The 22,071-nt window shown below is 44.0% G+C and overlaps 1 protein-coding gene across 5 annotated transcripts in view; it reads right to left on the reverse strand.

Moving 5' to 3' along the window:
* Positions 1-21,047, reverse strand: part of WDTC1 (WD and tetratricopeptide repeats 1) — a 71,646-nt gene extending 50,599 nt beyond the window's left edge. For 3 of the 5 annotated variants that reach the window (XM_082667443.1, XM_082667444.1, XM_082667442.1), the window contains exons 1-3: positions 20,661-21,047; positions 2,081-2,228; positions 620-703 (exon numbers count right to left, since the gene is read on the reverse strand). In XM_082667443.1, coding sequence (XP_082523569.1) covers positions 620-703; positions 2,081-2,128 — 132 coding nt within the window. In that variant the 5' untranslated portion in view covers positions 2,129-2,228; positions 20,661-21,047. Of the gene's footprint in view, positions 1-619; positions 704-2,080; positions 2,229-20,660 lie in introns of those variants that run through there. The other 2 variants (XM_082667441.1, XM_082667445.1) reach the window with 1 other exon arrangement.
* Between the last annotated feature and the right edge of the window lie 1,024 nt (positions 21,048-22,071).

Consider the following 22,071-nt stretch of genomic DNA (forward strand, 5'->3'; position numbering starts at 1 on the left):
CAGTTCTGAGGAAGGAAAGGGAATGGAGCTAACATTGGGGAGTGTTTCTGTGTCAGACAGAAAAAGCTGAACATCTGGACTGTAGGCCTGACTCCCCCTGGATTGGACAGGACAACATTGGACAAGGTGCTTGGTTTTTCTAAACCTTTTTTTAAATACCTATTTCCTATATACCACCCACAGCATTTCTTTGAAGCTAAAATGCAAGTGTGTGTGTATGTGTGTGTGTATGTGTGTGTGCGCGCGCGCGTGTGTGTGCGCGTGCGTGTGTGTGTGTGTGTGTGTGTGAAAACACTTTGTAAACTCTAAATTCCTATACAAAGGTAAGAATCTTTACTGTCCAAGCCAATAGTAAAAACAGTGGTATGAAATTCAATAGTCTTTTTCCAAGCACAAAGGAAATAATATGGCGATAAAACAATTTCTGTGTGACCATGTCAATCACTAATCTTGATTCAGATTTATGTGCCTAATAAAACCGCTGTAAAGGAGAAGTAACCTTCAGGTATGACCTGCAGAGAAAAACTGTTTATGCCTTGAATAGTGCAAAGAGGATTCTCTGCAGGCAGAGAATGGAGAGCCAGTCATCTGCATCTAGGGTGCAAATTGGATCTCTTACCTGCAGCTCTGCTTCCAGGCCCAGCCGTCTGATAAAGGGGTCAGTGACATGGTAGCGCCGCTCAAAGCTCAGGGCACCCCGCTCCTGGGGAAGAGAAACAAACTCATAGATTCATTGATTCGATTTAACATGATTTACTATGTTCCTATTACATATGCAGCATTGTGCTGGGCCCCACAGGAGCTAGAAAAGAGAACAAGAAATTGGCCTGCAGGAGTTTACAATATACTTGGGCAGGGATTAGAGAATAATATCGATAGAAGAGAGGATATAATTAAGCACTAAGTTGTAATTGTTGGGTTACCAAAAAAAAAAAAAAAATTGAAACAACAAATAGGCAATGTTTCCATACTTAGGTTAGAGAAGGTGGGCATCATCTTTAGGACACATATTGTGGGGTATATATAAAGGAGAAAAATAACTTGAGTGGTCCCTCCAATTCTATGATTCTGTGCCTCTAGGAATTGGTCCTTGCCCTTGGGGCCACGCAGTCTAATGAAATCACACACAAACCCCCCCACAAATGGACAAAGCTGCAAAAGGATTCAGGGATGCAGGGGAAAATATACAAAACACAGACTAACGTGCACAGGCATAAGTGTCACCAATCCTTCTGGATGGTGACCACAGCTTATGCGCATGCCACTTAATTTTTAAAAGATTTTTGGCGCTTAACCTTTACAAAGAACTTTCTCAGGTTCTTTCGGATTTCATTCTCAAGATAAGCCTGCGGGCAGACAGACATTATTATCATTTAACAACAGAAAACTGAGGCACAGAAAGGCAAAGTGACTAAAGTCTTATAGGTAGTTAATTAGGGCAGTGGTGAGATTAAGCCCCTGACCCCAGCCTGGGCTTCTTACTTCAAAAGCACATCTTGTCTTGGTTGAATCTCCTCCATTAAACCCCCATGCTCCTTTACTGAGGGCTTCCCTGACAAAGCCTGGGCTACCTCGCTAAATGAGCTTGACTGCCCAGTCATCTATTCATCTCACAGTATTGGAGTGTCTTCCAGGTACAAACTGCAGAGAAAAGGTGCAGGCTTTGGTATAGGAGACCCTCGAAGAAGAGAAGAAAGAGTCTAAGCTAAACTGGGATTAAGACTCCCCCAGGTTCTGTTATATGTACAGCTGAGTAGCCAGAGCAACGTGAAGAAGCTCTATTTACTTCTGCTGCACACCCCGCCTCCTCCACAGGTGTGCACATACATGCTCCCCTCCTCCACCAGACTCCATCAATCTCAGCAGCCCAGGTACAAGTGCTTGGATAGAGGAGTCTCCATGATTCCATGTTCTTGGATAAAAGAAGACCAGAGTCAAGAGACCTTGGTTCTAGTCCTGTGTCTGCCATTAATTAGTTAATGGCAAGTCACAGACTCTAGTCCTCAGTTTATTCAGCTATAACATGAATCTGTGGGGAAAAAGGACCTCATGCTCTGGTTCATAGGTCTGGGTTGCTTACCTTTATCTGCCTACAGATGAGGTCTCTAGTTATGTTGACTTTTGCCATCTTCTCTTAATGGATTCAACAGAAGGAAGCTATAGAAGGATCTTCAGGACCCTTGAGCATTCCAGCCAAGCCCAGGTCCACAAGACACACATTTAATTACCTGGGGGAAAAAAAATAATCAAACCTTGGAGATGGAGTAAGGTGGCTTCAGGGCCCTGATTCCACCCCTAAAATAGCCCAGCAGCCCACCCAGTAAACTGGCTATTGCCTGTGATTTATGACATGGTGTGCTGGCCCTGCTCCATAGTGTTCAAGAACCTCTGGAGGGTGAAGGGGGTTGGGGGGTGGAGAGACAAGGATTCACAGCCACAGGAAGTACTGGAACAAACACTGAAGGAGTCAGTCATGTGTGCTTCTCTAGAAAATGGGTGTGTGTGTGTGGATATGAGTATGAAGGAAGATGGAAGCACATCCCAAAGTAAGAACAAGGCATACAGCAAGAAAGATGTCAAGTTTCACTTGCTCAGTATGCATCTGTGGCAACCAGTCTGAAACTTTTAATTATGCTTCAAAATCCTTGACCTTCAGCCTGGCCCTCCCCAAAGCCAAATCAGTATCACAAACAGAACATTCAACCCTCTAACAGATTCACAGAATCAAAGAGCAGACAGGAAATGTAATGGTGACCATGTCCAACATAAAGAAATCCTTCTTCAATACCCTGATATGTAGGCTTTCAGACTCCGAACTTCTTAAGCAAACTATTCCTTTATTATACAACTCTGTTAGAAAGACCTAGTCATCTCATTTCTGATAATTTGCCATAAGAAAGCACAAAATATGAGAAATAAAAAAGTTCCATACTGAAACATATTCATCACCGAGTTTGTAAAAGCAAAAAAAATAAAACCACCCAAGTTTCCAATGATAGAGGAATGGCTAAATAATGTATAGCCATATGATATTATGTAGCATTAGAAATGCTACTTATGAAGGAAAAATGCTTACATCATGTCAAATGTTTATATTTTGCTTTTGCAGTAAACACTATTGTCACAGCTATGTTTAAAAAAGGAAATATAAAAAATAACAATTGCCATCTTTGGATACTAAATAGTATGACTGATTTTTTCCTTCTACTTTTTGATGTTTTCAAATTTTTTCTATAAAAGCACATTAATTTTATTTTACAATCAGAAAAAAAACCACTAGAGAAAAAAATAAACCACTGTTTTTGGGGTTGTTTTTTGAACATCTTTATTGGAGTATAATTGCTTTACAATGGTGTGTTAGTTTCTGCTTTATAACAAAGTGAATCAGTTATACATATACATATATCCCCATATCTCTTCCCTCTTGCGTCTCCCTCCTTCCCACCCTCCCTATCCCTCTAGGTGGTCACAAAGCACTGCTGATCTCCCTGTACTATGCGGCTGCTTCCCACTAGCTATCTATTTTACATTTTAAACCACTATGTTTTAAAAGAAAGTTCTGCCTCCTGTTATGTCCACCTTTTGGTCCTGTTTCTATCTCTGAAGTCACACAGGAGGTCTAGTCTTCCTTCTCCATGATGGCCCTCTAATGATGGCTCGTAAGGCTCATCAGGCCTCTCTGCTAACCCTCCCAAGTCAACAGGACCTCCCGAGGCCACTTCTGGATCTCCTGGCCCTGGCTTTCCTCCAGCTGGCCTCCTGCAGATTCCTAGCACACCCTCCGAAAACCAAACCTTCTCCACCTGAGCTGTGAGCAGACTCCTTCCTTTCCTTTTGGCATTTAACCACAAAAGGAGACTCTATTTATAAACACTATGTTATCGCAGATTTTTTTTTCCTTTAGTGCTAGGCACACAGTGGGACTATAAAAAACTTGCTGCCTGATTAGATGTTCCCATTCAGCTTGAGTTCTTTGGGGCTTATGCCTCCATGGTCTATTTTGGGATTAAAAGCTCTTAAAAGGGCAAGAACCTTCCCTTACAGTGTGGAAGTCACCCAGCATTGCATCTTAGGGAGCATTAACAGGGATATATGGAAGTCACTGGCACTACTTAGGCTCACAAAACCTACAAGCACCAAGAACATCCAGGGATGCCATCTGAAAACTATAATTCCACAATAGCTTTTCCAGGGGCCCTTGGCCATCAAATTAAAATTATGAATTTGAACAAACTGACATAAATTAAGTGTTGGCCTGCAATTGTGTTTATGGCTCTGATTTGTGATATAATGGTCAAAGCCAAAACAATAACAGTAATTGCCCCACAATCACCAATAATATGGGGTGAGGCTTATTACAATGGAAAACACCAAAGTCAGTGAGTATATCTGATATAAAGTAAGACCAGTGGGCTTCCCTGGTGGTGCAGTGGTCGAGGGTTCGCCTGCTGATGCAGGGGACATGGGTTTGTGGCCCGGTCCGGGAAGATCCCACATGCCACGGAGTGGCTGGGCCCATGAGCCATGGCCGCTGAGCCTGCGCGTCCGGAGCCTGTGCTCCGCAACGGGAGAGGCCCCAACAGTGAGAGGCCCGTGTACCGCAAAAAAAAAAAAAAAAAAAGTAAGGCCAGTGATGTGGCCTTGGTCAAGTCTCTTAATCTCTCTAAGTAGGCCCTCATTCCTGTGACTCACAGGCACAGGAAGCATTGGTACAAACACTGAATGGGCCATGCATGCTTCACCAGAAAAAGGCTCATTTTTTACTCCCAACACCTTTTCCTTGGAAGATTACTGGGAAGGTCAAATAAAATAATGTAAGTATAAAGTTTTTTCTTTAATTTTATTTTGAAAAGAATATAAATACTTTTATCTGCTAAGAAATAGTAAGTTGCCAAATATTATGTGCTTACTATGTACCAGGAATTGTGCTAAGTGCTTTATATTTATTCATTCATTAATTTATTCATTTAACAGGTGAACACAAGAAGCTTCTACTATATGCCAGGTACTATTCCGGGCCCAGGAGATACAGCAGTGAACAAAATAGGCAAGTTCCTTACTCTCATGGTACCTATATTCTAGCAGGAGGGGATAGATAACAAATAATAATACAAATAAAATAAGAAGATATCCAGTAGTGAAAAGAGCTATGATGAAAATAAAACAAGTTGATCAGAGAGTGATTGATGGGCTACTTTTAGATTTGAGGTCAAAGAAGATATAGTGTATTTTGGAGTTTTCTGGCTGCTCGGCATGTGAACTCCCTTCCTGTATTTTGGGAACTCCCCATCTAACGCGTCTGGCGGGAGGCAGAGCGCCCTCTCACTATGAAGTGAGAATGGTGGAGTCAAGATTCTCTTTCTGAGGCTCCCTTACACCTACAGTGTGTGCATATGGCCCAGGCTATGCCAACAGACACATGAGCCCCAGACTTTAATTGGGATCTGCTGTCAACGAATCAGAGGATCATGGAAAGTCCATGCTGGCAGGAAGAGGTGCTATAACTGCCATTAAGGTCCAGTCAGCTGGTGGTGGTGTAAGCTATATAAGTGGCAGCAGTGACCTCATGGACTGGTTCCGTGAATGATTCTGGCTGTGGGTCCTGGATGCTAACCAGTTTCCCTTGTTCCAGCCCTTTCTTCAAGGCTGCTCTGCGGCCTTCCCTGATATTTTGTGAGTTTCCCTAATATCCTTTCAAGAATCAGCTAGAATTGGTTTCTGTTGCTTACAACTACAAATCCTGCCTGATACAGAGGGGCCCTCTGAGAAGATGACATTTAAGCTGAACCGTGAATGACAAGAAATCGCAAAGAACTAGGGGGATACACTTCTGAGGAGAGAGACAACTAGTGCTAAGATTAGTTCAAAAAGCTTGTATGGTAGATGCTACTATCATTTTATAGATGAAGAAACAGAGTCATAGATGTGAGACAATTTTCACAATGTCACACAGCTAGTAAACTGGAGGTGGAGCTGGGACTCAAACCTAGAACTGTATGGATACTCTTAATTACTAAGTATATATGAATAAATTACTACAGTATGTAATTTCCTAGAGTAATGATCACTACGAGAATCCCCAAAAGAGCCAACTAATTTGTCACTACTCATTCATTATTTTTCTAAAAACATAAACTGAGTTTTTAGCAAGCACCAAGCACTGTGGTTGACACAAGGGAATAATGAGATGAAAGATATAGTACCTATACTAAGAAAGCAAAGAATCAAAGGTAAGGGACTTTAGGGAATTCCTTGGCAGTCCAGCGGTTAGGACTCGGCGCTTTCACTGCCGAGGGCACGGGTTCAATCCCTGGTGGGGGGACTAAGATCCCACAAGCCGCATGGCGAGGCCAAACAAAAAAGAAAAAAAGAAAAAAACAAAGGCAAGGGACTTTAGCTAATATTGGTGTGTGGCTTGGAAATACTAAAAGGAACAAGGGAGGTAAAAGCAGAGAAACCAGGCAAGCAAAAACCACTACAATTTAAGTAAATGATGAAATGGAAACTGGGATTTAAAACAATATCAGACTGGTAGGCAGAGGTTTAAAACCCAAAATGTCAAATTTAACACAACTACTGCTCAGTTGGTATTTTGGTAAACATTTTCATTCCCATCCTGAGAAGAAATGATGGCGCGCTGGCGGATAGCTCATTCTGGAGCGCAGCCCACCCTCTCCTCTCTGAAGGGCAACAGTGCCTTTCCACAAACTTTTAGAGGCAGACAAGCATAACTGGAAACACTTCTAAGCAGAGATTATGTAAAGGCTCACCTCAGGAGAGAAATACGCTCAAATATACAGGGGGCATAACTAGTTTCATACTTCAGTCCAAAGTCTCTCAAATACAAATGATCAGAGCAATAAATTAAAGTTATTTGAATATTAGGAGATTTAATCATGGTCAAAAAAATTTTTTTTTTTTTTGTGGTACTTGGGCCTCTTACCGTTGTGGCCTCTCCCTCTGCGGAGCAGAGGCTGTGGACACGCAGGCTCAGTGGCCATGGCTCACGGGCCCAACCGCTCCACGGCATGTGGGATCCTCCCGGACCGGGGCACGAACCCGTGTCCCCTGCATCAGCAGGTGGACTCTCAACCACTGCGCCACCAGGGAAGCCCCATGGTCAAATTTTAAAAGCATTATTTTAAGGAAGGTTAGGAAATAGTCAATTCTATAAAGAACTCATAAATATGAAATGATACGAATGAAAGACTGGAATTGGCAAAAGGAAGTTATATATATTATATATGATTAAACTCTAGAAAAGACTACATCAAGGGGATTTCTATCTCTGGTGCAGTATGCAAATTACATAATGCTCAGTTCTGCTGAGGGGCAAAAAGACGGAAATAAGTGACTTCAAGAATCCATAAGGTGGGGACTTCCCTGGTGGTCCAGTGGCCAAGACTCTGTGCTCCCAATGCGGGGGGCCCGGGTTCAATCCCTGGTCAGGGAACTGGATCCCACATGCCACAACTGAAAGTTCGCATGCCACAAGGAAGAGTTCGCATGCCTCAACTAACACCTGATGCAGCCAAATTAAAAAAAAAAAAAAGGAATCCATAAGGTAAAAATTTCAGTGCCTATTTTGCCAGGCACTACGCTAAACTTTGAAAATACAGCAAAGAACAAGCCGAACACAGACCCGTCTCTTCAAGAGCACACAATATAGTTGTCATTAATTGTATATCAATGGCACCAAGGCTACTGTAATCAGAGCTCCAAAGAGGGACTGAAAAAGGCTAATTTAACCAAACGACCAAAATGAATAGCTAGGACAGTAAATTCAGAAGGAACAACATGGAATAATAAATTAAATTTTATTTATACTCATTTATTCACACATCTTAGAAGAGAGCACAAAAATGACAGTAGGGGAAACAAACTAAACATATAACAGTAGAGCTAGACAGACAACTGGGAAATCAATAATGAAGAATAAGGACTTTAACAGACCACAAGCAACTTTTTTTTTGGCTGAGTCACATGGCTTGCGGGATCTTAGTTTCCCAACCAGGAATTGAACCCTGGCCACCACAGTGAAAGTGCCGAGTCCTAACCACTGGAGCACCAGGGAATTCCCAGACAACAAGCAACTTTTAATGTATCTTCTTCATCCTAAGGATAGCACAGTTAATGAATAAACCCTGATTTTCACACTTAAAGCTCTAATAACACTGAGGGCTAATTTGTTGGCAGAACGTGAAAGCTCAATAAAAACTTCCTCTAGCTAGAATACAAAGGTTTAGGAATGGCATTTACTTGTAATTCAGGATATTGCAGGCAAACTCTAGCTGATATTAAATGGAAAAGAGGAAGAAGGAAGCCAGCTTCTAGGAGTCAGGAATACGAGAAATATAAAAATACCTAAGGCACAAAGGAAAAGATATGATTTAATGTTTTGCAGAGCACAGGCTCCGGACGCGCAGGCTCAGCGGCCATGGCTCACGGGCCCGGCCGCTCCGCGGCATGTGGGATCTTCCCAGACCGGGCCATGAACCCGTGCCCCCTGCATCGGCAGGCGCACTCTCAACCACTGCGCCACCAGGGAAGCCCTGATTTAATGTTATAAAGAAAATATGAGCTGCTATGCAGATGTTACACCTTCTAAAAGGTATTCTATTCCCAGAGCTCTAAAATGCCTAGAACTTAACACCATCCCTTCCACAAACTTTTTTTTTTTTAACATCTTTATTGGAGTATAATTGCTTTACAATGGTGTGTTAGTTTCTGCTTTATAACAGAGTGAATCAGTTATACATATGTTCCCATATCTCTTCCCTCTTGCGTCTCCCTCCCTCCCACCCTCCCTATCCCACCCCTCCAGGCGGTCAGCACCGAGCTGATCTCCCTGTGCTATGCGGCTACCTCCCACGAGCTATCTATTTTAGTTGTGTATATATGTCCATGCCACTCTCTCACTTTGTCACAGCCCCCCCTTCCCCCTCCCCATATCCTCAAGTCCATTCTCTAGTAGGTCTGTGTCTTTATTCCCATCTTGCCGCTAGGTTCTTCATGACCATTTTTTTTCTTTCTTTCTTAGATTCCATATATATGTGTTAGCATACAGTAGTTTTTCTCTTTCTGACTTACTTCACTCTGTATGACAGACTCTAGGTCCATCCATCTCACTACAAATAACTCAATTTCATTTCTTTTTATGGCTGAGTAATATTCCATTGTATATATGTGCCACATCTTCTTTATCCATTCATCTGTTGATGGACACTTAGGTTGCTTCCATGTCCTGGCTACTGTAAACAGAGCTGCAATGAACATTTTGGTACACGACTCTTTGAATTATGGTTTTCTCAGGGCATATGCCCAGTAATGGGATTGCTGGGTCGTATGGTAGTTCTATTTTTAGTTTTTTAAGGAACCTCCATACTGTTCTCCATTCAATTTACATTCCCACCAACAGTGCAAGAATGTTCCCTTTTCTCCACACCCTCTTCAGCATTTATTGTTTCTAGATTTTTTTATGATGGCCATTCTGACCGGTGTGAGATGATATCTCATTGTAGTTTTAATTTGCATTTCTCTAATGATTAACCAAAAACTTAGGCTACTGGGAAACTTTTTTCAATGGGCACATCTTTGTATAGTTACAAAGGAAGCTAATAAAATTCAACTAACAGTTAAATGTGGAGGAATTAATCTCGCACTTCAAAATGAAAAGGGTACCAGTAATATAAGAGCCTAAGGTTACCAAACCCTAGAAGAAAGTACATCTGGAGAAGATTACTCATCTGGAACCAAGGATTGAATTGGTAATATCCAAACAAACATGAGGAACCACCCATTTCAGGTGTGCCATAGTCCTTGTTTAGGCTCTGGTTAGTGCAGCAGAAAGAGAAGCAGACTTGAAATACTTAGGCACCTGGGCCTGAATTTCAGCCCCGTAGTTGTGCAAGTTACTTAATGTTTCTGAGTTTCAATTTCCTCATTTGTAAAATAGGGATACTAACCTACTTCAATGGATCTTTGTGAGGAATAAATGATGAAATATATATGAAAGTACAAAATATATACCTGGATCGTGGTAGGTGCTTAATAGACTTCCACCAAACCTGAATTCTACTAAGACCTGATAACTCCTGTTATCTATACTCACTGGCATGGTTACAACATTTCTTCCATATTTCATTCCCTACCAGAGAAACAAAGCTGACACTGAGGATTCCACTGCAGATGGTGGGGCACAGAGAATAGGATGTCTTTATTACCTCTGCTAGCTTTGAAATGCAAGGTCAGGAGGAAAAAAAAGTGACTTTGTTAAAAACAAAGAAACTCGGGCGTCCCTGTTGGCGCAGTGGTTGAGAGTCCGCCTGCCGATGCAGGGCACACGGGTTCGTACCCCCGTCTGGGAAGATCCCACATGCCACGGAGCGGATGGGCCCGTGAGCTGTGGTCGCTGAGCCTGCGCGTCCGGAGCCTGTGCTCCGCAACGGGAGAGGCCACAACAGTGAGAGGCCCGCGTACCAGTAAAAAAAACAAAACAAAACAAAGAAACTCCATAAGAAAACATGTACAAGAATGCACATAGTAACATTATTCACAATAGGTAACACGTAGAAACCACCGAAATGTCCATCAACTGATCAATGGATAAACAAAAGGTGGTTTATCCATACAATCGAAAGTTATTTGGCCAGAAAAAGGAATGAAGTACTGAGACATGTCTACAACATGGATGAAACTTGAAGACATTATGCTAAGTGAAAGAAGCCCACATATCATATAAGTCCATTTATATAAAAAGTCCAGAATAGGCAAATCTATAGAAATAGAAAGTACATTTGTGATTTCTTGGGGCTGGAGGGGACAGGAGGTAGAGGGGTGATAACTAAAGGATATGTTTCCTTTTTTTTAATTGAATTGAAACTCACGTAACATAAAATTAATCATTTAAAGTGTACAATTCAGTGGTATTTAGTACATTCACAATGTTGTGGGACCGCCCCCTCTAGCTAATTCCAAAACATTTCCATCAACCCCAAAGAAAACCTCATACCCATTAAGCAGTCATTCCCTATTCCCTCCTCCCCCCAGCACCTGGCAACTACTAATTTACTTTCTGTATCTATGGATTTATCTATTCTAGGTTTTTCATATAAATGGAATCCTACAATTTGTGGCCTTTTTGTGTCTGGCCTCTTTCACATATTATAATGTTTTGAGGTTCATCCATGTTGCAGCACGTATCAGTACTTCGTTCCTTTTTATGGCTGAGTACTATTCCATTGCACTGCTATGCCACATTGTGTTTATCCATTCATCCATTGTGAATAGTGCTGCTATAAACATTCATGTACAAGTCTCTGTTTGAGTACTTGTTTGCAATTCTTTGGGGTATATACCTAGGAGTGGAATTGCTGGGTCATATGGTAATTCTATGTTTAACTATCTGAGGAATCGCCAAACTGTTTTCCATAGTAGCTGCACCATTTTACAGTCTCACCAGCCAATGTATAAGGGTCCCACTTTCTCCACACCCTCACCAACATTTTTTTTTTTTTTTTAATTATAGCCATCTTCGTGGATGTGAAGTGGTATTTCACTGTGGTTTGGAGTTTATTCTTGAGGTGATAAGTATGTTCTAAAATTGACTGTGGTGGTCGTTGCACATCTGTGAGTCTACTAAAAACCAATGAATTGTATACTTTAAATGCATGAATTATATGGCATATGGATTATATCCCAACAAAGTTATTATATAAAAGAAAAAAGGAGGGATTCCTTGGTGGCGCAGTGGTTGACAGCCTGCCTGCCGATGCAGGGGACACGGGTTCATGCCCCGTCCAGGAAGATCCCACATGCCACGGAGTGGCTGGGCCCGTGAGCCATGGCCACTGAGCCTGCGCTTCCGGAGCCTGTGCTCCGCAACGGGAGAGGCCACAACAGTGAGACGCCCGCGTACAGAAAAAAAAAAAAAAGGAACTACTAATACAGGCAACAACATGGAAGAATCTCTTAGATTCTGAGCAACAGAAGCCAGACGTAAAGTACATACTGTATGATTCCATCTATATGAAATTCTAAAACAGGCAAAGTATAGTTAAAAAAAATCAGAAATGTTGCCTGGGTGTGTGGAGATTGGCAAGAAAAGGACACCAGAGAACTTTCTAGAGTGATAGAAGGCTCTCTATATATTGATGGGAGTATGATTTCACGGATATTGGAGGTATGTTCACATGGGTATATCCATTTGTTAAAATTATACAATCAAGATTAGTGTGTTTTCATGTTTCTAAATTTCACCTAAAAAATAGAATGAGTGGGTGGAAAGCAGGGGAGGTATAGGTGAAACAAGAATGGCAGGATGGGGGGCTTCCCTGGTGGTGCAGTGGTTGAGAGTCCGCCTGCCGATTCAGGGGACACGGGTTTGTGCCCCGGTCCGGGCAGATCCCACATGCCGCGGAGTGGCTGGGCCCGTAAGCCAGGGCCACTGAGCCTGCGCATCCGGAGCCTGTGCTCCGCAAGGGAGAGGCCACAACAGTGAGAGGCCTGCGTACTGCAAAAAAAAAAAAAAAAAAAAAAGAATGGCAGGATGTTGACAGTTATTGAGATAGGATGATGAGTACATGGCGGTTTATTATACTCTTCTACTTTGTATACATTTGGAATTCTCTCTAATAAAGCCCTTTTAAAAATCTTTCTTTCTGGGAATTCCCTGGCCATCCAGTGGTTAGGACTCCGCGCTTCTACTGCCGGGGCACCGGGTTCGATTCCTGGTTGGGGAACGAAGTTTCCACCAGCCTCATGATGCGGCAAAAAACCCCCAAAAAACCCACTTTTTTTCCTATTATAGAGTCATTCAAAACATGGAAGACTGCTTAATGAAATGGAAAAACCATTAATCATTTTAGTTTAAAAATTAGGTTTAAGACATATATATAGGCATCCCAGCCTTGGGGGAAAAAATACAAACCAAAAAATGTACATATGTAATGCTATAACAAGAAGGATATGCACCAAAATTGTTAGCCAGTGGTCATGTCTCTGGTAGGACAACAGGCGATATATTTTTCTTTCTGTTCCTGTGTATTTTCCAAGTATTCTACTGTTAACTTTTATTGTTTTGTGTTAATGTGGAAATAGTCATTAGAAACTAGCTTTGGATGGAAAGAAACTTGAGTTTGAATCTGGCTCTACCACACACTAGGTTGCGTTCTTGGGCAAAACTGTTTACCTTTTTTTTTTTTTGCGGTACGCGGGCCTCTCACTGTTGTGGCCTCTCCCGTTGCGGAGCACAGGCTCCGGATGCGCAGGCTCAGCGGCCATGGCTCACGGGCCTAGCCGCTCCGCGGCATGTGGGATCTTCCCAGACCGGGGCACGAACCCATGTCCCCTGCCTCGGCAGGCGGACTCTCAACCACTGCGCCACCAGGGAAGCCCCCAAAACGGTTTACTTTTAAGCTCCTGGGTTTTTTGTTTTATTTTTGTTTTTACCTGCTATATAGGTATATGTAATAATATCTATCTCACAGGGTTATTGGGAGCATTAATGAGGTAATGCATTGTAAAACACTTAGCACAATACCTGGCATGTGATAATTCAAGAAACACTGGCTGTTTTTTCAACTGTTACACAGAGATAATGATTGTACCTACCTCAGGGCTGTTGTGAGGATTACACGGGATAACTGGCACACTGTAAATACTAAGTGTGAGTGACAGTATTATTTTCAATAAGAAAAAATCGTTTAAGAAAAGCCTCCTCTCAAAAAGTTAAACTTAGAGTGACCATATGACCCAGAAATTTTACTCCTAGGTATCTACTCCAAGAGAAATGAAAACCTATGTCCACATGAAAACTTGTACATGAACACTCATAGCAGCATTGTTTATAATATCCCCAAAGTAGAAACAACCGAAATGTCCATCAATGGATAAATAAAATGTGGTATATCCATATACGGAATATTATTCTTCCATAAAAAGGAATGAAGTACTGATTCATCCATAACATGGATGAAACTTGAAAACATTGTGTCAAGGGAAAGAAGCCAGTCCCAAAAGGCCACATATTGTATGAATCCATTTATATGAAATGTCAAGAATAGAAAAAGCTATAGAGACAGAAAGTAGATTAGTGGTTGTCTAGTGTTGAGGGAGAAGATGGGACGATTGGGGGTAGGCAGTGATAGCTAAAGGGTATGGGTTTCTTTTGGGGGGTGATGAAAATGTTCCAGAATTAGATATTGGTGATGGTTGCACAACTTTGTGAATATATTAAAAAGCGCAGATTTGCACACATTAAGAGGGTAGGTTTTATGGTAAGTAAATTATATCTCAATTGTAAAGGAGGAAAAGTCCCAAAACACTTTCTTCTTTTCTCTACCTCAAAATGACAACTTATGAAAAGAAAATTTAGTTCTCACCCTTTCCTTCATCTGTCTCCTAACTTGAACAGTAGTTATTTATGTGGCTTCTCTTCCTTAAAAGACTAAAAGCATCCTGAGGGCCAGCTCTTTATCTGATTCACCTATTGATCCTCCTGGGTCCCCAAGGAGTGATGTGGGCTTAGCAGGTACCAATAAATACTTGCTGAATGAATAACAGCATGACTACCTTGCATACAAACAGTATTTTATACCTATCAGAATGCTTTTGTTCATGCTTTTCATTTGAACCTCACAACAATCTTGTGAGGAAGCTAGAAAGTTATTATCATCCCCATTTAACAAAGGAGAACTGAAGCACAATGCTATGTGGTACTGAGGAAGAAGCACTAAACCGGGATTAGGGTCTTGTGCTCCAGGCCAAGATCTGCCTCTAACTCTGGCTGTGTGACTCTGAGTATGACATTTCATTCCCTCAGCCTATTTACCCATCTGTAAAATGAGAGGTAGACTCTGAGATGAGCTGCAAAACCCGTTCCAATGCCCTTATCCCATAATTCTAAGGACACACTGCTAGGTAGCAGTACAGTGGAGATGGAACCCAAGTCATCTGTATTCTCTTTCCTCTGGACTTGCTGCCTACCACTGCAGGGAGGTGCTCCCATTGAGTGACAGCTGACCCCCTTTCAACATTCTGAATTATGCAAAAGATGTATGCAAGTTTCCTTTCACTCTATTTGCGATGGTTTTCCTAGGGAAGCAATCCTATAGGGAAAAAAAAAAAAGCACTTCCAATGCATAAAGGTAATTGGAACTAGTATAATAAAATAAAAAGAGTTGGGCTGTGGAGTCCGACAGTCCTAAAGTTCAATCCAGTTCTGCCACCCACTTTCTGTGTGACAGCATTTCTAAACCTCAGTTTTCCAATCTATAAAACAGAGATGATGGGACTTCCCTGGTGGTCCAGTGGGTAAGACTCCATGCTGCCAATGCAGGGTGCCCAGGTTTGATCCCTGGTCGGGGAACTAGATCCCACATGTATGCCTCAACTAAGAGTCTGCATGCCAGAACTAAAGATCCCGCATGCCTCAACTAAACATGCTGCAACGAAGATCTCGCACGCCACAACTAAGACCTGGAGCAGCCAAAAATAAATAAATAAATAAATAAATTAAAAGAAAAACAGGGATTGGGCTTCCCTGGTGGCGCAGTGGTTGAGAGTCCACCTGCCGATGCAGGGGACACGGGTTCGTGCCCCGGTCCGGGAAAATCCCACATGCCGTGGAGCGGCTGGGCCCCTGAGCCATGGCCGCTGAGCCTGCGCATCCGGAGCCTGTGCTCCGCAACGGGAGAGGCCACAACAGTGAGAGGCCCTTGTACCGGAAAAAAAAACCAACCAGGGATGATAAAGCCTACCTTCACAGACTGATGAGGAATGGAAGAGCCACATATGTAAAATGCCTGACACTGAGCATAGTAAATAATATTTATTGAACATTCTAAACATTTTACAAGTGTTATCTGACAGACTCCTCATAACAGCCCTGTGAGACAGGTACTACTATTATCCTCATTTTATAGATAAAGGATCTGAGGCATGGAGAAGTTAACTTGCCCAAAGTTACAGTAATTAAATGAAGAGTCAAACTAGATAGCTTAACTCCAGGACCCAGGCTGTTGGCCACTAAAAAAGAGTTACTACTATTATCTTTAATCAGACCACATCCAAGCAGTCTTCCCCAATAGAAACTTTGTCTCTTACCGTTTCTTAGGGTTAGGCTAAGGAATCAAAATCACCTTGACTCTGCTGGTCTTAAACACAAATTTAAAGATTGCATTTCAGGGTCATGGACTAAGTTGGCACAAGGACATCATCTGAGAAAGGTGTGGATGGTAGGACAAGCCCATCGGCAAAGCATCTTCGGAAAAGTTCTCTGCCATCTTTGAGGCTCCTGGCTTAAATGATTCCATATGGGGCTGACTGAAGCTTTCTCTGTGGAAGGCCATCCTAAGAAATGCTTCACTTGTGGGAGGCTCTGGATGAAAACTCACCTGGATGTCTTCTCTGCCTGTATGGTTCTGTAACGCGATTTGAGTTTTGTGAAAAATTTTCCTGATGTTTTCAGAGCTTTGCTTTTCAGTGATCATAGATAATTTATCTGCCTTCTCCTAGGGCCACAATTACCTTAAGGTAATGGAAGGGAACAGAAAGAGAAATGGAAGCATATTCCGATAATGCTAGCCTTTCTCATTGTATTCAAGAGCATCCACAGTCTTGCATTTTGCCTTTAACTTGCATCTTTCCAAATCCTGCCACAACTCAAAGTACCTTTTCACAGGGGAGCCTTTTAAGTTTTGCCCCCTAACTTTACTCCTAGCAGAAAGGTCAAGGAAAACTAAGCCAGTCAATTTGGAAATGCTTCCTTTCTGATTCATTTGCAGCTGTGTTACATCCAGATGTCTGACTCAAGAGGGAACCAGGTAAGCCACTGGCACCCAAACACTCAGGCCTCAACTGATGAAGCTCCCTGACCAGAAACGCCTGCCTCCCATTCTGATAAAGGCTCTCTAAAAGGTTCAGGAATAAGCACAGTTTTATGCTTTCTGAAAACAGAATCTGGGGGTTATGAACAAGGACAAAATTTTACCAAGGTCCTGACCCTAACACTGTCTCTAGAGAGCTTGTAGATAGCTACCTGGGCAAGGACTGATCCTGCTCTGCTCCCTTCCCCAAGAAAATGGGGTTAATACCTCCCCAGATGGCTACAGGGAGGATTAAGGGTTATTATTCTTGGCATCCCGCTCTGTCACAGCTCTAGCAGTTGTGACCTTGTTCACCCTAAAATAAGACATTAAATATAAAAATGCAAACAGTGATCCCTGAATCTGATTCTACAATAGGGTGAGAATTTTCTTTCCACACAGCTTCTGACACTGCCTCCAATACTCCAACCTGTTGGCTGAATACTCCTCTTATTCGGGCCTCAAGTTTTTAAGGTATTAGTTACTAATGCCACAAAGCCCTTTGTGGAGTCAGCAGCTGTTACTAATAGCACCAAGAATGAACCCCAGGACTCTCAGGGTTTCAGTCAGGCCTGAATTCAACCTGAAGAAACCAAAGTGGCAGCCCTTTACCCCCAAACCCAGGCTCTTGGGGGCAAAAGATGAGATCTAGTGAAAAGCATGTATTACATCATTTAGTCCTTATATACCCACTGTAATGTAGGTGCTCATTTCACATATGATGAAAGTATAGCTCAGAGAGAACATGTGCTTTACTCTAGGTTACACAGCTAAGAAGGTGCAGACATAGGTTCAAATATCAGCCCTACTACTACTAGCTGTGTAACCTCCAGCATATTTTTCAACTTTCTGGACCCTCAGTTTCCTCATTTGTAAAGTGGAAATAGTGATAATACTTACCTCAGGGGACTTCTGAAGATTAAATGAAATATTGTAGGAAAAGTGTTCAGCAAGTGCCAGGCACAAAGTAAGTATTCAATACATATTAGATTTTTACAGATCAAAATGACAGGAATTTGATATAATAACAGAGTTTAAAATACTGAAAAAAAAACTCAGTCCAATTTAACTACATAAGTATGAACTACTCTACCATATCCTTGATAAGAAGTGGCAAAGCCTCTGCTTGAATACCTCCAATGATGGGTAACTCACTCCCCCACAAGGCAGCCCATTGTGTTTTTAGAAAGCCAAATTCTCTCCTGTCAAGCCAACATCTACCCTCTTGGAATTTCCATCCTTTGATCCTAGTGCTGCCTTGCAGAATCACACAGAGAAAGTCCAGTTCCTTTTCCAAAGACAGTTCTTCAAGTATGTGTTCCCCCAGGCTCTTAGTTTTGGTCCTTTCAGCCCTTGCTCAAGTGTCACAGTCCCTGAGGAGACAGACCTGGGTCTGAATTCTGATCCTTTCACTTACTAGCTGTGTGACCTTAAGCAAGTTACTTTACCTCTCTGAACCTGTGTCTTCATATGTATAATAGGAAAAACTTTCACTTCACACGGTAGTCATGAAGGTTAAATTAGATAAAGTAAGAACACTACCTAGCACAGAGCGTGACATATACCAGGCCCTCAATAAATGTCAGTCACTTTTTAGGATGTATTCCAGTTAGTAAATATCCCTCAAAGTAAATTAGCCAGAATTAAACGTAACACCAAGGGACTGGTTTCTGATGGCAATTGTCAGGGCTTGGGTTTTTGAAGAGCTTATTAGACAGCTGAGAAGAAAGCACAGCCTAAGAATTATATGGGTTTGGCAGCCCAAAGATGCAGTGGAGAATCTGGAAAGGTGAGGATAAAAGAAGAAAGGAAACAGAATGGATCATTAAACCAGTGGCCCAAATGAAAAGGTTAAGTATCACCACATTACACGTTGTCTATGACTCCCTCTCTGAGACCCAGGACTGCACACGTGGGCTATACGCCTTAATTCAAAAAGGAGAGAAGAAAAATAAAAATAATTGAAGAATAATTAAAGTCACACTTTTGGGTCTTCCCAGCAGTTGGCCCCTCAGGAGCCACAGATTTTAGCAGAGGGCTTCTTCAGTTGTATCCTTCCAGATTCTGAAGCCCACATGCGTGAAAATACCCTCCATAGGATGTCCCATGAGTTCTTACCAGCTAGAAAAACTGTCAGCTGTTTCACAACTTTAAAACACAAAACTGGCAAATCATCAATGTTAACACCATCACCACAATCACTACACATATTCTCTTTCCTTCAGTGACCCCAAGGGAAGGAGTTCCAGGCAGAAATATGAATTGTTGTTCAGTTACTCTTCAGAGTTGACCCAAAGCACTGCTTCTACAAAGTGGGATGTGACCTGAACGTAAGTGTCCCCAAAGAGGTTAAGAGGGAAGGACAGCTGGACTCCAGAATTAAGCAGCATGATCACAAACTATGGCAGAAAAGGTTGTTTCCCACCTGCCGATGAAATACAACAAACTGCAATGAAAAAATCCATTGTTAGTCTTAGACTCGGCCCAAAGGAGCCCTACTAATTACTCCTTGGCCTGTGATAGAGGATCTGGCTATCACTATGCTCAATAGCCAAGATTCAATTCAATCCCTTTAAAAATATAATTACAAAGAAGCAGCAGCCAGAATTCAAACCAAAAATATCCTTTAGTAGTTCCTTCAACTTAGTGAACACAGACTGGCCACTCAAGGAGGACTGCAATGTACAGAAAAGCTTAGTGAGGCCACGGGGCATACCTGTGCCCTAGGTGGGGATTTCATAATGCCTTTGAGTCAGGAAGTGACCTCAGAATAATAATCTTCTTCTCAAAACTGTTTCAGGCCTTATTAAAAGGGAAGACTTAACTGCCACTTTGCCCTGATCATCTACCCCATCTTTGGGAAGAATGGGGAAGCTACATCCACCCTACCATGCTTTTAAACTCACTAACTTGAGAGGAAAACTTTTTAAAGTTGCTTTACCACTACCTCAGGAAGTTAAAGAAAGTCATAGAAGGAAAGGCCTTTGGAGGAAATAGTCAAATTAGGTTGTTAGACATTAGTCATAAATCCCGATGCCTCTTTTCTAGAGACCCTAGTAGTACACCTGCAGAAGAGAGAGCCAGAGGGCACTATGCGAATTCAACCTGGCTGGCAAGGGGGCGTCTCACTGCAGCTTTCAGCAACGAGAATTGGATCCTGCTGGGTCGCAGTCTCTCTCCTACTCCACACTTCCCATTTGCCCTTTGAAGTGGGTACTGAATAGCCAGTTCCCAAGTAAAGGCCCTTTGTACGGGCGCTACAGTCGCCTGGTGGAAACACCTCGGCAGAGTTCAGTTTGGTGCCAGGATGGGCCACTGAAGGCATCTGCGGCTGCCAGAAGCCTGGACTGGACACGGGGACGGACACACACACACACACAGATGGAAACTAAGAGAGAGCAGGTCAGGTCAACGTTGCCCTCCCGACACTTCCACCTGCCCCCTTCTTCCTGAGACCCGCGCCAGATCAGATGTCAAACAAAAACTCCGCAAAAAAGTCCCGTGATGGGACGACTTCCACCTCTCCCTCGGAAGAGCCTCCCCAAACTCCCAGAGCCTTCCCTCCACGTCCCTGCCAGCCCTCCGCCCCCACCCCGCCCCCGGCCCACTCTGCCCTCCGACCCGGCGAGGCCTGCCCCTTCTCGGGACACCCCGGAGCCCTCAGGCGGACGGGTCCAGGCCCCCGGGCCGGCAGGGCTGGGGCCGGCCCAGAGCTGGCGGCCCGTGTGCCGAGGCTGCCGGAGCCGGTCCTCGCCTCGGCGCCCGCGGAGAGCAGGGGGCGGCGGCTACCCGTACCTGTCAGGCCTCTTCCCAGGACCGGTGTCGGCGCAACTTCAGGAGCCCATGTCCGTCCGGGGGGCCCGGCCCCTCTCCCCGGAGGGGGGGCGCGGATCCCGGGGAGGGGGCTGGAGGGCCCGGGCAGCTCTAGCCCCTTCCCATGCTCCCCGCCTGGCGCCTGGCCGGGGCCGGACAGCGCCTCCGCCCGCCCCTGCGCACCGCCTCACACCCGCGCTCACACACACTCACACTCCCTCGCGCGCTCTCACACACGCACTCCCCTCCCTCCTCCTCCTCTGTTTATCTCCTCCAGCTGTCTGGGGACCCAGGAGAAGCCCAGCACCGCGCCTGCGCCACGCAGTCTCCGCCCCCGCCCCGCGCCTCACAGCCAGCGGCTACGCTACAGAGACAGCGCCCGGCCGTTTCCAGAATGGCGATCAGGGGCCCCTCCACCCCCCGCTCCTGGTCAACGTCTGCTGCCGGTGGCGCCTACTAACCTGCTAGTTGGGGAGCCCCGCATGGCCGCGGCCAATCCGCTTCGCCGCTGGCCAGACCGGCAGCCAGTGGGCGGGCGGAAAAGCCGGGCTAAGCCTGGAGCAACCTGGGAGTCGTAGTTTTTCTCCGTCGAAGAGCTCCCGCAGCGCGGGCTCACCCCGCCCAGTTGCCATTAGTTACCCGGACGCACCTTCCACCCTATGTGAGCGTAAAATGCTCCCTCCTGTCGCTTCTGGGACACTCCCCTCACCCATTGCCCCCAGAGCCCGACACAGTCTCCTAAGAGCCTCCTCAAGACTCCCTCAGAGCCCCTTAATTGGGGGACTCTTCAGGCTGGGGCCCCAGGGTCACCCCAGAGCCAAGTCTCACCTTACTTCTTCCTACTCTGGGGGGCTGCTGAAGTGATACATTCCTCACTCTTGGCTTCCCGGCCTGAAGGAAGAGCATAAAAGATAATCAGTCTACACCGGTGGCCTGGAGGGGAGCCAGCCACACACACACACTCTGGGAACACTCAGTTTGTTGGGAGAAAGTTCCATCTGAGACTGCTGGTCCCACCTCTGAAAAAGAGAGGCCGTTCCAGCCTTGTGCAGTCCCAAGTCTGATGCAGGAAACAATTCCTCTCTAAGGAAGTTCCCAAGGTCACAAGGGAGTTATCATGCCTAACTTATGGAGGTAGAGACCAGGCCCCACCCATGAGGAGCCTTGAGTCAGAAAAGGAAGACATGGTCATCTTTTGAGAATGGAAACTTGTCGCTCACCCACAGGGTGTCATCCGTCAGATAATCATAATTTGCTTTTGTTGAGCGTGTACTTACTGTGTCAGCACTGTACTGAGTACAGTTCCTTAGATAGGTACTCTAATATTACTATGCCTATTTTTGCTGTAGAGGAAGCTGAGGCATAAAAGAGTTAAAAAGCAACTTGCCCAGGG

The sequence above is a fragment of the Grampus griseus genome, assembly GCF_964374135.1.
Source record: "Grampus griseus genome assembly, chromosome: 1".
NCBI classification, from domain to species: domain Eukaryota; kingdom Metazoa; phylum Chordata; class Mammalia; order Artiodactyla; family Delphinidae; genus Grampus; species Grampus griseus.